General features: G+C 41.7%; 3 protein-coding genes across 3 annotated transcripts; all 3 read right to left on the bottom strand.

Annotated features, from left to right (window-relative positions):
• Positions 1-221: 221 nt before the first annotated feature.
• LOC123723537 lies at positions 222-1079 on the bottom strand. Its single transcript, XM_045686582.1, has one exon. It carries the CDS (start codon positions 1077-1079, stop codon positions 222-224), a length of 858 nt encoding a protein of 285 aa, XP_045542538.1.
• A 7049-nt stretch (positions 1080-8128) lies between these two features.
• On the bottom strand, positions 8129-8962 carry LOC106711344. The gene has a single exon (XM_014503647.2). The coding sequence runs from the start codon at positions 8960-8962 to the stop codon at positions 8129-8131; it is 834 nt and encodes a 277-aa protein (XP_014359133.1).
• A 656-nt stretch (positions 8963-9618) lies between these two features.
• Positions 9619-11687, bottom strand: LOC123723515. Its single transcript, XM_045686433.1, has 3 exons — positions 11329-11687; positions 10331-11199; positions 9619-9632 (listed from the first exon to the last, which is right to left on the bottom strand). The coding sequence occupies exons 1-3, from the start codon at positions 11685-11687 to the stop codon at positions 9619-9621; spliced, it is 1242 nt and encodes a 413-aa protein (XP_045542389.1).
• Positions 11688-17088: the final 5401 nt, after the last annotated feature.

Below are 17088 nucleotides of genomic sequence, written 5' to 3'. Positions count from 1 at the left end.
TATGAGAAAACAGATGTTAGTTTGCAATTAATTTTTAGAGGCAGAGATAGGTTAATATTTGTTATGAATTGGCACATGAAGGTAACTGGTGAAGTAATGGAATTGTGAGTGAATATTGTTTCAGAGCGTATGAGGTTTTGATACAATATGTAAAACAAATCAAATCGCACAGAGGTAATAATAAAAATAATAAAAATACTACAAGGTTGAAGATCATATAGTCAGCCAGCTTGCATTAGTTGTTGAATTTGCGATTCATTTTTAATTAGTACAACAGGAGACTTTTCGTCCTTTCTGACATATACCTTCCCGTATGCAGTCCAACAGAATTTATAGGAGTTAGATTTTACCAGATCTCTACCCAAAAAGTACAGTCTGGCTGACTTTGCTGTTAGATTTTCTGTTATAAATACTGGTGTGTCTTCCCCAGAACGTAGTCCCAAATGGCGAGCACTGATTTTATCTTTATGTCGTATATTGAAGCTTTTAGACATCTTGAGTATGTCATTTTTTAAGATAGTTGAGACTGTTTCAACTACGATAGGTGTTTTTTGCGCTCCATCCTTTTTTCCACGGACTCTGTAGATGTCCTTTATGTCTTTCTTATCAACTTCACATCCAATATTTTTTGTTAAGCACGTTATCATATCAATTAGATCTTCTTTTGTTTCGGATTCTTTTTTTGGTACATTCTTTACCTCAAAGCAAGTTTTTCTCATTCCCTTTTGCATGTCTTCAATTTTTTCTTCTAAAAGTGTAACATATTTTTTATCCTCTTGTGCTTGACGTTGCAGTTTCTCAATTTGTTTCTTGTATTCTTCATTCTGCGCCGTGAGAAAAGCTATTGAGTTTTCTATATTACGATTAGATTGCTGTATTTCTATTAGAGTTGGAGCAATCTTTTTAAGTTCTTGTTCTTGTGCCGACGTTCTAGAGATAATGAGCTCCCTCATCTCCTCTTTAAAATAGTTGAATTCGACACTAAAGTCTACATTTGCCTTTTTTCGTTTGTCGCGCGCTGTGACTAAAGACGTCTGTGGGTTGGATTCTGTCATGTCCTCTGGTTGCGATTTGTTCATCGTGTTAAGTTGTCCTTTGTAATATAGAAATAGTTCAAAATACTTTTTTTTTTATTTATTTTTTATTTATTTTTTTATAAATATAAATATGTACCGTGTGAACGGGTCTTAATCTCAAGGGCGTAGCGAAGTGCGTGTGCGCGTCTTCCGTAAACCAAATGAAAGTAGGGTTGACCAATTACAACGATGTGGGCGGGGTCTTCTTAATGAATTTATTATTACAAAATAATTTTGTTCGACTCACGGTACCAGGGTCGCATAAGTCCGATCATAGTTGTTTGTTTCTTCTTTTGTTTATTAACTCCACACTTTTATGCACTCCTATTATTTTGTCCACATTAAACTGATTTAAATTTAATATATTTTTGTCGAAAAACAAAACACACGAAAGACGTCTACACCTTACGGCAGTCCGGGGGGAAGAGGAACATTATTTACAAATTATTACAAATTAATCAAAATCACTTATTGACAATACAAAAACGTAACCATACCACGCATTTAAATCAAACAACGCCATCTAGGCAAAGCAAGTGTAATCGTTGTACAATAATTAAAGTGATACAGTTTGTTAAGATGTGAACATTCCGCCCACCAAGGACCGAGTCCTTCCAAACCGCCCACCATGACATTTATAACAATATATTTATTACTATAATCTTAGGTGATCGGAGATGACAATATTCATAGTTCAAAACATTTTCTAAAAACTTAAATATACTAACAATATAAATTCTAATTGTAATTACTATCGCAGTGGACTGTATATAAAGTAAAAAAAATAAGAACAAAAAATAACAATTCAGAAACTTCTACCTTAAAGTATTGAGTGAAAGAGTTAAGAAAAAATCAAGTTACATATTCTAATACTAATCAACTAATTAACAACTAGCTAACTAATAATTCTACTAATCATTCATCATTAACAGGCAAGATACACAATTTCGAAGTTGGACGTTTGACTCGGGAATCCTTACATTGCAGGGTAACTACGCGAACTAAATTATCTTTACCAGGGTGTACTTCAATTACTCTCCCATATAACCATTTGGCAGGGGGTAAATTGTCTTCTTTTACCAACACAATATCCCCAACCTTTGGATCGCGGATACGTTTAGCCCACTTATGTCGTTGAAAGAACATAGTTAAATACTCCTGAGACCAACGTTTCCAAAAGCCTGAATCATTCTTTGTGTCAATTGCCAACGTCTCAAGCTACTCACTGTCGTATGCTCATAGTTATAGTCTGGTGCTATCACCAGTGGCTGACCGACCAAGAAATGTCCTGGTGTCAAAGGGTTTGGATCTGTCGAGTTGGCACTATTCTGTGACAGAGGTCTTGAGTTCAGACATGCCTCAATTTGTGACAAAACTGTACTCAACTCCTCAAAAGTCAAAGTAGAATCACCAATAACTCGTCTAAGGTGATGTTTTGTACTTTTTATCCCAGCTTCCCACAGACCTCCGAAGTTAGGAGAGTGAGGCGGGATGAAATGCCATTTTGTTCCATTATTGGCCAATAAAGCCGCTATTTCTCGAGGAAGAGAAGCACATTCATTGTGAAACATTGCCTTAAGCTCCTTTGAAGCTCCAACGAAGTTGGTGCCGTTGTCACTGTAAAGATGACTGCAGTGACCCCGTCTGGCGACAAAACGTTTAAAGGCTGAAAGAAAGCCTTCAGATGTCAAGTCAGACACCGCTTCGATGTGCACAGCACGAGTTGCCATGCAAACAAAAAGACATATATATCCTTTGTAGGACTTATGGCCGCGACCCTTAGCTGTTCTCATTTGAATTGGACCCGCATAATCGACGCCCGAATGAAGAAAAGGTTTACTCGGTGTCACCCTGCATGACGGCAACTGCCCCATCAGTTGATTTCTTGTTACAGCTGCATGACGAATACATGGCACACAGTTGTGGATATGAGCTTTAATCAACTGCTTACCTCGCACAATCCAATATTTTGACCGAAGGAAATTTAATGTCAATTGTGGCCCGCCGTGCAGTACGCGTTGATGAGCGTCCGATATGAGCAGTTTCGTCAAATGAGACTGATAAGGAACAATGATAGGGTGCTTCATATTGTCATCTAACTGAGAATTTTGGATTCTTCCTCCCACTCTCATGAGGCCCCTATCATCCAAATAAGGATTCAAAGAAATCAAACCGCTGTTCTTGCTAACAGTTTTACCAGCTCGTATTGCCTCTATTTCTGTCTCAAACCACACTATTTGGCAGAGCATGAGACAGCGATGGATGGTATCTGCAATTTCAGAAGCTGTTAGGTAAGGCGGTAACTGTGTCCGTAATGCTTTAGCCACCTTTAAATTCAAAAATCGTCTGCAATAGGCTAACGTCCTGGTTAACTTACGGAAAGATGAAAATCTGGACCATATCAATTCGATCGAATTGTCGGTTATCTCTGCCACATGAACCTTGACAGATCTTTGTTCCAGTTTGGTCATTATAGCTTTAGGTCTGCAATATGCTATGGTGTCAGCTAGCAACCACGGTGGTCCGTGTTTCCAAAGCGAATCATTTAATAAAGATGTGGGTGTTGTTCCCCTCGAAGCAATATCTGCGGGATTATTTTTTGTGTCCACATAATGCCATTGAGTGGAGTCGAGGGCAGTAAGGATTTCAGATGTCCGATTTGCAACGAAGGTTTTCCACCGACTCGGATGATCGCTCAACCATGCTAGCACAACTGTTGAATCCGTCCATGCATGTAAGTCTGATTTTTGAACATTCAAAACTCGAGCTACTTCTAACAGTAATTTGGTAACTAAAACTGCTCCACATAACTCCAGTCTTGGAATTGAAACCTGTTTTATGGGAGCCACCTTTGTTTTTGCAGTTACCAGATTGCAGTTTATTTGGCCTTCACTATCGATAACTCTCATGTAAACAACCGCGGCGTACGCCACACTTGATGCATCAGAGAAACCATGTAATTCCACATTTTGATCATTGTTTTTTCTTTGCAGCCATCTCGGAATCCTAAATCCATTGAGTTTTTGTAACTCGCAACGGTAAAACTGCCATTCAGCCAGAAGCTCTGCAGATAGTTCGTCATCCCAATCTAAACCACTGATCCATAGTTTTTGGATGAAGATCTTTGCGGTAATTATACATGGTGCGATCCAACCTAATGGGTCATATAAACGTGATATCTCTGATATGACACTTCTTTTAGTTTCAGGTACCGATGACGACGGTGTTGAAAAAGGTAAGTTTACAGTGTAATGGAATTCATCAGAATTACGGTTCCAGGTAAGTCCTAAAATTCTTGTAGTTTCATCTTCCTTTATTTCTAGATTTCTTCCAGTATCCAGTTCTATTTGTTTGTGGGGTTGAGATATATTAGAATAGAATATTTACAATAAATATATTGACAAGAAATAACAACTAGTTCAGCAACACAATATTTATTAGCCAGAAGGCGAAGTATATAATACACGTGGCACAGAAGGTTAATTGGCACAATAGTTACACAGATCACAGTAGAATATTAGAATATAGGTATTGCGAAGGAATTTAGGAAACACGAAAGCGTCACAGAGATCGAGCGAAGCGGTAGCGAAATACGTAAGCAGGTAAGCGAGTGCGTCGGGAGCGCAAAGCGGCGTGCGTCTAGTGCGAGCGCAAAAACCGGACTGGTGCGGGGAAGCGTTGCGGCGGCTTGCCGGCCTGCGTATGCACATGGCTGCCTCGCATACAATAGGCGCTGACGTCGGTTGACGCGTGTCCACTGCACCTCATTGCAGGTCGCCCGATACGACACAGGTAAGTACTAAAGAGATTAATTTTGTTATGTGAGTTGCGTGTGATAGATTTATGTTTGTGTGTATGAGTGTATGATAATGTAAATAAATGAATGAACTAACTGTAAATAGATAAGTAAATTATTGATAAGTGATTTATTAATGTAAATTAGTATTTAATGTATGTAAGACCCTACACCACCCCCCTCCAGAGACCCGGCTAGGGGCGATAAAAATCCGGGAACTTAACTCGACGTCCCGAACGCGTGACATAATCTTTATTCACCTTTGGTAAATGGTCTTGCGAGGTTGCATCATGTACGTCTCTAAGGATGTACGCTGGTTTCAGCCGATCTATGGACACGGTGACGTCTCTGCCATTAACGGTGATTTTAAAGATTTTGTCACTTCTCCAGATAACTTTATGAGGGCCCGAGTAAGCTGGTTGAAGGCTTCCTCTCACTGTGTCGTCCCTGAGGAAGACGTGCTCACATGTAGCCAATTCTCTGAAAACAAAGACTTTGTCTATACCATGACGAGCTGCAGGTACTGGACGTAGTTTTTGAGCGAATGAGCGGAGACGCGCTACGAATTCAGTAGTGTCAGTCGTTACGTTGGTGTTCGACTCGAAGAACTCTCCTGGGAGTCTGAGCGGCTCGCCGTACAGTAACTCAGCGGAGGAGGCCTGCAAATCTTCTTTGAAGGAACTGCGTATTCCAAGCAGCACCCAAGGCAAAGACTCAGTCCATCTGTCGTTTGCATGGCACATGATGGCTGCCTTGAGCTGTCTATGGAACCTTTCAACCAAGCCATTACTGGCTGGGTGATACGCCGTTGTTCTTTTGTGATGAAACCCAGCAATCTGCGAAAGGTGTTGGAATAGGGCTGATTCAAATTGGCGACCTCTGTCCGTTACGATGTCTGTCGGGCATCCATAACGGGAGATCCATGTGGCGAGTAATGCTCTTGCCACCGTCTCCGCAGTGATATCTGCGATTGGTACCACTTCCGGCCATCGAGTGAATCTATCTACAGCGGTTAGGCAATAGCGGTAGCCCTCTGATGAAGGAAGTGGACCAACCAGGTCGATATGTACTTCCTTGAAGCGCGCACGTGGGAGGTTAAATGTGCCTGTTTTCGCAGACACATGCCGGCTCACTTTAGCGCGTTGGCAGGCGAGACAAGCGCGTGCCCATTCCCTGCAGTCTTTTTTCATGCCAGGCCACACAAAGCGTGCTGACACTACTTTGGCTGCGGCCTTGGGGCCGGGGTGGCTCAAGGAGTGGAGACTGTCGAAGACTTGTTTCCGATAGAAACTCGTTACAAACGGTCTTGACACTCCTGTACTGACATCACAGTACAATAAGGAACTGCAACCAGGCAATGAGAGCTTTTCGAAGCGTAATGACGAACCTTGTTCGATCAGCTTGGCTAATTCAGGGTCGGAAGCTTGACTTGCGGCTAAGGCATTGAAGTCGATAGGCATTTCTAGTTCTTCGACCCGGGATAAGGCATCAGCGACTACATTGTCTTTGCCAGATATATGCCTTATGTCTGTCGTGAACTGGGCAATGTAGTCTAAATATCGGTACTGCCTAGGCGAGCAGTTAGCTTTCCGACCCTGGAAAGCGAAACTGATCGGCTTATGGTCAGTGTAAATGATGAAATGCCTGGCCTCTAACATATGCCGGAAATATTTCACAGCCTCATATATTGCCAAAAGTTCCCTATCGTAAGGAGAGTACTTCTCTTGTGCAGGGTTCAGCTTTCGAGAGAAGAAAGCTAAAGGCTCCCATGATCCATCCCTAAGTTGCTGCAAGGCGGCGCCGATTGCTTTGTCCGACGCGTCAGTTACTAGGGCAAGCTTAGCTTTGCAGTCAGGGTGAGCTAAGAGTGCAGCGTCTGAGAGGCTAGACTTGCATTCCTCAAATGCCTGCAGAGCTGCTCCTGAAATGTCAACCGGCTGAGAACCCTTTACTGAACCAACCAAAAGAGCGTTCAGTGGAGCTTGAACTTCAGCGGCCCTGGGCAGGAATCTTCTATAGAAGTTTACCATGCCCAGGAATCGTCTGAGTTGGCGGACGTTGGTCGGTGTTGGGAATTGCTGGATAGCTTCGACCTTAGCATCCAGTGGCTTCGTCCCTTTAGCGGAGATGCTGTAACCTAAAAACGTTACCTCCTCTGCTCCGAAAATACACTTCGATGTGTTTATCAACATGCCGTAGTTCTTCAGGCGGTTGAAGATAGTGCGCAGGTGCTCCTCGTGTTGTTCTGCATCCCTAGAGAAGATGAGGAAGTCGTCGAGGTAGCAGTAGCAAAAGTCCAGCCCTCTCGTCATTTCATCCACAAACCTTTGGAATGTTTGCCCAGCGTTCCGGAGACCAAAGCTCATGAATGGGAATTCGAACATTCCAAAGGGTGTGGTGATGGCAGTTTTCGGAATATCCTCCGAGAAGACCGGGATTTGGTTGTAAGCCTTCACGAGGTCGAGAGTGCTGAAAATTCTGCATCCTGCTATGCTGTGCGTAAAATCGTGTATGTGCCTTATGGGGTACATATCAGGAATTGTACGCGCATTGAGCATCCTATAATCCCCACAGGGGCGCCATCCGTTATCTTTTTTAGGTGCTAAGTGTAATGGGGAGGACCACGGGCTCTCCGAAGGCCTAGCTGTCCCGCCGTCCAACATTGACTGGAACTCGAGCTTGGCAATTTTGAGTTTCTCAGGGGACAAACGTCTAGGGGTACAAGAAACTGGAGGGCCTGGTGTAGTGCGGATGTGGTGCACGGTGTTATGTAGTATGGCGCGGTGTGTACCTGAGGGTCGTGTAATATCTGGAAACTCTTCCAAGATCTTGTGGTACTTTGTGTTTCCAGTTGCAACTTTTACAGAGGTAATAGCATTCTTACAATCTAGTGAAGCTACAGCAGTTATAGTAGTAGTATTATCTATTAAGCGCTGATGGCGACAATCTACCATTATATTATAAAAGGTTAGAAAATCTACACCAATAATAGCTTTTTGAACATCTGCTACTACAAATCTCCATTTAAATACACGTTTAAGTCCAAAATCTAAATACAAATACACAAAACCATAAGTGTCTATAGGGGTGCCGTTAGCTGCACACAGTTGGTAGTCCGTTTTCGCTCGTCGGTCCTGCAGTGACGATCGGGGGAAGACGCAGAGGTCGCTTCCAGTATCGACCAAGAACTGCATCTTCGTCTTCCGGTCAGTGACGAACAGGCGACTAGTTGTGTAAGGGCAATCGGCAGTCGCCATTACTGACCGCCCTGCACGTTTTCCGACTTGTAGTCGCAGGGTCGCGAACAATGATTGGCCTTATCCCCAAACTTCGCATGATACCAGCAAATGGGGTACTTCCGGTAGTTCGACTTTGACCTGGACCTGGAACGACCGCGATTGTCCTGTCTTGCGTTGGAACGGGCTTGCCTCTTCCCTTGGGTTGTAAACGACTGGAACTGCTTTCTGAGTTCGGCCACTTCCCTCACCAGATCGCTAAAGGCTGACCCTGGTATAGCTTGGCTGGTAGATGCTACCTGAGGTGTATGCGGTGCGATGTCGTGTATGCGGTCTGCTAGGTCTGACAAAACTTCCAGAGTGGCTGTAGGTTGTCCAGCGAGTACTGTTTGGGTTCCGCTTGGTAGTCGACTGATCCAAATGGTTTTAATAAAATCGTCTGGTACCTGGGGTCCGGCAAGACTGGTAAGATGACGGAGGAATTGAGACGGCTTGCGATCGCCTAACTCTTCATGCATGAGCAGTTGTTTCAGTTTCTTCTCCTTCGATGCGGTCAGTCGCTTAATGAGCTCGGATTTCAGCTTCTCATATTTCTCTGTGGCTGGAGGATTGACGATTATGTCTTTTATTTCTATAGAATACTGCTTGTCCAACTGGCCGATGACGTAATTAAATTTCGTCGCGTCGTTAATAATTCCGGATATGGCGAATTGTCCCTCGATCTGTGCAAACCATATTTCCGGTTCTTCCGGCCAAAAAGGTGGAACACGAATTCCCACTTTAAAAATGTCGGATGACGGACCTGCTTTGGAAGTGGAACCACACGCGCCTTCTCCTGCGCCCGGTTTGTTCATTGTCAAAGGGGTCACCAGTTGTGGGGTTGAGATATATTAGAATAGAATATTTACAATAAATATATTGACAAGAAATAACAACTAGTTCAGCAACACAATATTTATTAGCCAGAAGGCGAAGTATATAATACACGTGGCACAGAAGGTTAATTGGCACAATAGTTACACAGATCACAGTAGAATATTAGAATATAGGTATTGCGAAGGAATTTAGGAAACACGAAAGCGTCACAGAGATCGAGCGAAGCGGTAGCGAAATACGTAAGCAGGTAAGCGAGTGCGTCGGGAGCGCAAAGCGGCGTGCGTCTAGTGCGAGCGCAAAAACCGGACTGGTGCGGGGAAGCGTTGCGGCGGCTTGCCGGCCTGCGTATGCACATGGCTGCCTCGCATACAATAGGCGCTGACGTCGGTTGACGCGTGTCCACTGCACCTCATTGCAGGTCGCCCGATACGACACAGGTAAGTACTAAAGAGATTAATTTTGTTATGTGAGTTGCGTGTGATAGATTTATGTTTGTGTGTATGAGTGTATGATAATGTAAATAAATGAATGAACTAACTGTAAATAGATAAGTAAATTATTGATAAGTGATTTATTAATGTAAATTAGTATTTAATGTATGTAAGACCCTACATGTTTAAGTAGTTCTTCTCGGTTACTTGTCCATTTCTGTAAGGTGAAACCGGTTTTATTTAAAAGCTCATTAAATTCGTGATAGATTTTTACAGCTTCTTCTTCAGTCTGGCAACCCGTCATGAGATCATCCATATAAAAGTCTGTCATGATTCTACTAGCAGCATATGGATATGATTCGCCTTCATCGCAAGCAGTTTGCTGCAATGCCTTCACTGCCAGGTAAGGTGCGCTAGATATTCCAAATGTAACTCTCAAAAGCCTATATTCCTTTACGTTAGAATGAACGTCTTCTCGCCATAAAATCCTTTGATAGTCTACGTGATCACCAGCCACCTTCACTTGCCGATACATTTTTATTATATCGGCTACTAGACATATAGGGTGTAGTCGCCACCGCATAACAGTATGGCGTAAGTCAGCTTGTAAGGGTGGTCCAACCATTAAAGTGTCGTTCAAAGAAACACCATCGGATCCTTTAGCTGACGCGTCAAATACCACCCTTAATTTTGTGGTCGACTTATTTTCGCGGATTACACCATGATGCGGTAAGTAAACAGCGCCAATTTTATTCTTTTCTATTTCATTGGTAATTTCTTCCATATGACCTTGAGATAAATAATCATTAATTACTGATGTATATTGGTATTTAAGCTCACTATTTTTAGATAGCTTCCGTTCAAGACTATACAACCTTTTTAATGCTATTTCCTTTGTGTTATAGGGAGTCTTACTTGACCGAAATGGCAGCTTTACAATGTAGCGTCCATTTTCATCCCTGCGCGTTGTGGCAGCGAAGTAATCTTCGCATGCTTGTTCTTCAGGACTAAGTATTGATGATTCAGAGTTTGTTGGCTCTGCCTCTAACTCCCAAAATCTTTTTAGGATTTGATCTGTTTCGACCTTTGCATGCATGCTAATAGTTAACTTATGATGCGACTGCCATTCATCCTCGACTTCTCCTGATACTATCCAACCAAGGTAAGTATCTTGAGCCATTGTTTTACCTCTAGGGTCCTTAATTAAGCCTTCTTTTAAAATTTTAGTATAGGCTTCTGAACCTAGCAAAATATCAATTTTGCTGGGCTTATTGAAATTTGGGTCAGCCAACTCAACACTATGAAGTTCTGGCCAATCCACCAAAGTAAACTTCCTTTCTGGTAAAATAGAAGTTACCCTACTCAGCACATAAGCTTTTATTTGAAAATTGAAGTTAGGATCAATTAAAGATTGAATGTTAACTTGAACCATGTATTTTGAAGTCAGGTCGCTATGACCTCCCCCCAATCCTGAAATAGTAGTTTTAACGGCCATTTTTTTTAACTTCAATAACTGAACTGCAGATTCTGTTATAAAGGAAGCTTGAGAGCCTTGGTCTAATAAGGCTCTCAAAACTTGAGAATACCCATTTCTCGACCTAGCCTTAACAACGGCGGTAGCTAGTAAAACCTGACTACGTACATTTTTCGCGAAATGGGTTGAAATATGAGGTTCAGCCTTGGACTCGTTCTGTGGTGGTTCCTTATTAGCACTGGTGACGGGCGCGGAAGAGTCCGCCTCCGTATTAGGATCGAATTTTTTGTGCAAAAGAGTGTGATGCTTCCTGTTACAAGTTTTACATTTCATATTCATCCGACAATTAATATTCAAGTGACTTGAGCGAAGGCAATTAAAACACAAACCGTGATTTTTAGCTATCTGGCGACGCTGATCGACTGATTCCTGAATAAACCTCTTACAACGGCACAAGAGATGCTCTTCAGAACAAAGTGGACAGGATATTTTTGAAACTACATGCAATGCTTTAGTACTGCTACTGGACTTGCTACTCTGTGGTTCTAAAAATTCAAGAGCTCGAAAACGTTTTTCCAAGAAGTCCCGAAAAGTTTTGAAGCTAGGAAGTTCATCGCAAGATTGACTAACCTGGAGTTCCCACTGCTTCCTAGTCTCAACGTCCAACTTGGAGCCAATCAAATAAATAACAATAATATCCCAAGCGTCCACTTGAACCCCTAGATTTGATAACTCGTGTAAGCAATCGGTTGTTGTGTCTAAAAGTTGCTTGAGAGTTATAGATGACTCAATGGTCATTTGTTTTTGGTTAAGTAGACGCTTGAGAATGCAATTCGCCAAGAACCTTTTATTGTTGTAACGGCTATTTAATAGGGACCAACATTTTTTATAGTTTGCATGCGTAATAGGAATGTGCTTTATGAGCTGTGCGGCTTCACCTGACAACTGAGATCTTAAATAGTGTAGTCGTTGTACATCATCAAGTGTTTCATTACCATCAATTAATGACAAAAACAAATCCCTAAATGTTGACCACTCTTGATATTTACCGCTAAAAATGGGAATGGCTATTTTAGGTAATTTAGCAATCGATTTTGTTTTCGTATCGTTATCTGGTGAAGCCTCACTTTTATTACATGACTGTAAACTATTAGATAAAGCATTTTATAATTCTACCTTATAAGTTATAAAAATATCCGTGACCGTTTCAAACACGTCATTTTTTATATAACTTGTTGAGTTTAAATCCGCTTCAGTGTATTTCATTAAAAGATCTTCATGTTTTCTTGTGAAATCTTCGAATTGTTTATTCAAAATTTCCAATCGAGATTCTACATATGCTTGATTTACCCTCTCTTTTGGAGACTTTTTGAAATTAATAAGTCCCTTATGAATACGACATTTAATGTCTTCTAATAATCTTAACTGCGCCTCCATGTTATTTAGTGTTTACGTGCACTTTGAACACTATTAATAACTTCTCTTACTTGCTCCGATCCGTTCCGCCGACCGCAGTCCGTTCGGCTCAGCACAGCCGACCCGCTCGTCACTCAGCACGGCTTCGTTGCCGTACAGCTCCGTTGACCACTCAGCTCCGTCGCTGTAGACCGCTATCCTCGCTCAGTTCGGAGAAAACATCCGGCTCGAAGGACCTTTTGTCTATGCCTTCAGGGTCGAGAATATTTGTTCACGCACAACACAGCACTTTTAACACACCAATGTATTAATGAATAAAACCACATGTACTCAGAACGAAGACATTTATTACAAATTAATCAAAATCACTTATTGACAATACAAAAACGTAACCATACCACGCATTTAAATCAAACAACGCCATCTAGGCAAAGCAAGTGTAATCGTTGTACAATAATTAAAGTGATACAGTTTGTTAAGACGTGAACAGCGTCTGTGTTTGCTTTGCAGTAACTAGTTGCTCGTGACGCACTGACCACTGTCCACTGTCCACTGACAACTGAGTGCGTGTTATCAATCACCGACCTAAATGCGTTCGTATTGACACTAATATTGTAATTACACAGAGCTCGTTTCAGTTCAAGTAAGTGTTTGTATTTAGCCATCCATCCATCCATCCATTCAGCCTCGTAACGCCCACTGCTGGGCATAGGCCTCCCCCAAAGATCGCCACGATGATCGGTCCTGTGCAACCCGCATCCAGGATACTCCCGCAACCTTGACCAGATCATCGGTCCATCTTGCGGGAGGCCTGCCCACGCTGCGTCGACCTGTACGTGGCCGCCATTCCAGCACTTTGCGGTTTCGACCCGGGTAATGTCGTCGACCCGGGTAATGTCGTTAAACTGCGTCCAGACCACCGGAGGACGGGCAGCAGCGTCCCTTACAAAACGGTGGAGAAGCACTGCGATCGCCAACCCGCCTGCCAAGCGTGGCGATTATGGCAAATTCCCCCCACATGATGGCCACAAATGAAGTTGTGTTTAGCAATTAAATTAAATTACTTTATTGATTTATGCAATTTTATTGACTATTTTAAACTAAAATTTTCTGTTCTGGAAAAATGGATCGAAACATTTTGAAAATAAGTTTTAAATTTAAAATGTACTTTATTTGAATGTGCCTCGTAAAATAACAATGTGTTTGACTTGGGCCATTCGTTTCCACAGGCGAGGTGCGCGGGTCGCGGGGGTGAGCGCTATCGCGACCACAGCAAAAACATGATGAACAAGCGGCTGACAACGTCACGCAAGCAGTGGTGTCACCCACAGCACAGCACTCTCCCTCCTCCCCGACTGTACATGCCACCTTAATACACTGGTTACTTTGATTTACTCAATGCTAATTTTGCATCAGTGCTAATTTGTTAGAATTAGTTCTTTATGTGTGAGTGGTTTTAAGGTGGAAAATGCGAATGTGATTATGCGCTACCTCTACGTATCTAATTTAATAAAGGCTACTTTTTACGTCATAAACAATCGGGGTGGGCAGTGCTGGCGCGCCTCCCTCTTACATAAAACCGTCCATTCTGTGTTAAATGTAATGTTATCACAAAAATTTCCTCACTCGATAAATATAAAGAATGTAAGATTGTTCGCTTCATTGCCGACATAAAGTGAGTCGTGCAGCTATTTGGGAGAAAGACTCGTTAAAAATTCAAGCTAAGATTGCTTAAACGTCCCTTTTATTACACCTTAATGTTAGCTGGCAATAGCAGCAGCATGTTTTACGACGACTATTGACTCTCAACAGAATTAAATTTTTTTATTAGGATTTTTATAAAATTCTTTACTTGTTTACAACATTTTAAGCGAAGACATTGAGCGACTTAATATAGAATTTTAAAATTATTTTGGAAGCAGAGTTCTTAAGAAATTGTTTATTCAAAAGTGAATAAGGAAAATAATTTAATTTTTTTTTAATTTTAATTTTTAATTTTTTAATTTTAAAAATGCAAAATCTCTGTTGCACTGCACTCTCAAAGCGGAGATCTTGTATAATATAAGAGAATACGAAGATCGGATAGGACGGGGCAGCGCGATACTGCAAGTGGATTTAAATCAGAGAACTTGCGAGTGTGCTCCGCGAGGCGAGGCGGCGGCGCGGCGCCAAGGTGCGCGAGGCGATCGGCCCATCTGCGATCATCCTTTCCCTGGATTACTAAAAGCAAAATAAAAAGAACTATCAGCTTTGGAAAACTTTTCAGTGATTAATTTTTTTTTTTTTTAACAATAAGAAAGCGCATGATCCAAATCTAAATTAACCCGGATTTTATCTCAAACGGCTGAGATGTGTATTAAATTCCCTCCCTAATTAAAAGTGAGGAAAAATAGATCGCTTTTTGTTACTGACGTAGCGATGACCAGAGCCTACACCAGCAAAAAGATGTAATATTTAGAAATATAGTCTTATATACTACGCATTACCTACAGAAAGGGGATTCGAGTATTTTTTCGATCGTTATCATTAAGGGGCTGCGTTTTTTGTTTCCAATATGCGAGTGGGATCACGTAGCGCGGGGGTGGCGCGAGGGGCAGGGAGCCACTTCCGGGCTCCGCGGCCGAGGTTCCGCAGGCGCGAGCCCTGTTGTAATACCAATCAGCCAGATGTTTCATTCGCCGTTCCCTTTGATTTTAGCTCACGCTCACGGTTTATTTAAGAGCCGCACTCGACATCGTGACGCACGCAGTGTCTGTACGATCACTGATCACGTTCGAGTACTACAATCACGCAGCGAGCCTCAATTATTGCAGTTTATTTGAACTTTTTGAACACGCGTTATAGTAAATTGTCTGGAACTGTCGGTATTTTGTCTATACGAGCGTATCCATTTATACTTACATTTTATATCAAAATATGACACAAGAGCTTCACGATTACCGATTTATTATTAAGAAGTTGCGTACATGCAATGAAAATTAATGAGTCTAAATAAGTCCTGACGCCGGTGCGGTAGTACCTAATGAGCGCGTAGCTGTGAGCGCCAGCATTCGTGCACTTCAATTGTAAAAGTTGCACAATTTGTACCTCCGCCATCCCGCCGCGGATAACAGAGAATGCGTCGACCCGGAAAATGTGTTTACATGAGTAAAAAATAATTTATTTAGATGCTAGTGGCTTTTTACTCATTTATCGCCTTGTATGTCAATAGAGATTTTTTTAGAATGGCATTTGCGAATTCGAAATATTATTACGTTTTTACATAACTCGAACATATACAATTGTATAAATATATGTATGTAAGTATATAAATAAAGAGGGAGGAGCACGCACAAACGACGTCACGTGCGACGCATAAAACTAACTGCGAAGCCGCAGTAAATTGTACTCGGCACCGCAACACGCCGCACATCTCGTACTTATCTCATATCGTTACTGTTACAAAATATATTACACACTCAATACAATAGTCAATAATTTTACTTTAGGCCAAGCCTTTCGTTATTAGTTGCTATGCCAAGACAACTAACAATGCGAATTCGATGAGAGAGGAGAAATATTTGTTTTCATTACTTTACAATTGTAACGCGTTTTAAATACGAATTAAAAGTGGAGTAACAGTGGTAGTGGCTGTCGGTGGAGACATCGCCTGTCAGTATTTCTGTATGCAGTCAGTAGTCAGCTGTCAATAACAATCATTTGAGGCAATTCTCACCGTAGCTACAATACCAGAGGCAGGAGCGGACGCGTCCAAATCAACAGAGTAGTGCCGGAACGAGGCGACAGAAGACAGGCGACACATGGCCCACAGCAACTGTACGTGACTTCAAATTATTTAGCTGAGTATATAACCTAGATAATTAAATGTAGGTTATATAATCTAGATAATTAAATTTGAATATCGTTATTCATCGGGTTCCTTATCTAAGTATTTTCCCTGGCTAACAAAGTTGGTGAGATTATTTTTTTGTCCGGGAATTGTAATTAGCCTGTGACATCAGAGAATTCAAATAAAGAAAAAAATAATCAAAGTGTATGCGGGTTTCCATCAGTTCAGATTAATTTTTAAATAATGTCGTTTCAAGTGTTGTCTTAATTAAAAGTCTTTTTCAAGATTCAAGATAAGAAGTAACAGACATAAAGGTACGCCTGTAATTTACGAGCTAATTAAGATTTATTGTAGATCCGCCGGAGCTGGTGCTGGCAGTGCACTGCGCGCTGCACTGCGCGCTGCATTGCGGTGTTTTAATTTCGTTGAATAAAATAAATTGGATTGCAATAGACCGGCCGCACTAACGACCTAACTATCTAGATCTTCATTCGATTTGACTCCACTCGAGACTTCCTGCGCGACTGCTCTCAACCTCATTTTTACGATCGCATTAAATTTAATAACATTAGCAGTTGATTAGAAAAATTAAAATTTTATTGCCTATATCTAAATTAAATCATATCTAAGGAATTGTAGCACTAATGTTGGTGTTCCTGCAGGGACTCTAATATGATTAAAATATTGCAACTGGAATAATTTCAAATAAGCAATTACTTATTTTCTTGTAAAATGATATTAGATGAATTTAGGTTACGAGAGCTATGAGAGAAGTCACTGATCAAAAAATACACAAATATTTTAATTAAATTTTGGTGCGGAGTAGAATCCGTAGGCCTCACGGTTGCCTACGCCCCTCGCCCCCCTCTCCACATCGGCGAAACCGTTAATATTTTAGGCGGGAGAGACGGCGCGGGCGCGTGCGCGGACTTGGACGACGTACCGGTGGCAAGG

The sequence above is a fragment of the Papilio machaon genome, chromosome 1 (genome assembly GCF_912999745.1).
Source record: "Papilio machaon chromosome 1, ilPapMach1.1, whole genome shotgun sequence".
NCBI classification, from domain to species: Eukaryota; Metazoa; Arthropoda; class Insecta; order Lepidoptera; family Papilionidae; genus Papilio; species Papilio machaon.
This window is presented reverse-complemented; position numbering and strand designations above follow the sequence as displayed.

What these genes read in the sequence shown, in the direction of transcription:
- LOC123723537 (XM_045686582.1), bottom strand. Translation starts at nt 1,079, where the DNA reads ATGAACAAATCGCAACCAGAGGACATGACAGAATCCAACCCACAGACG.
- LOC106711344 (XM_014503647.2), bottom strand. Translation starts at nt 8,962, where the DNA reads ATGAACAAACCGGGCGCAGGAGAAGGCGCGTGTGGTTCCACTTCCAAA.
- LOC123723515 (XM_045686433.1), bottom strand. Translation starts at nt 11,687, where the DNA reads ATGACCATTGAGTCATCTATAACTCTCAAGCAACTTTTAGACACAACA. An exon ending in CTCTTGTGCCGTTGTAAGAG is followed by an intron (nt 11,200 to 11,328) that starts GTTTATTCAGGA and finishes AACTTGTAACAG; the next exon opens with GAAGCATCACACTCTTTTGC.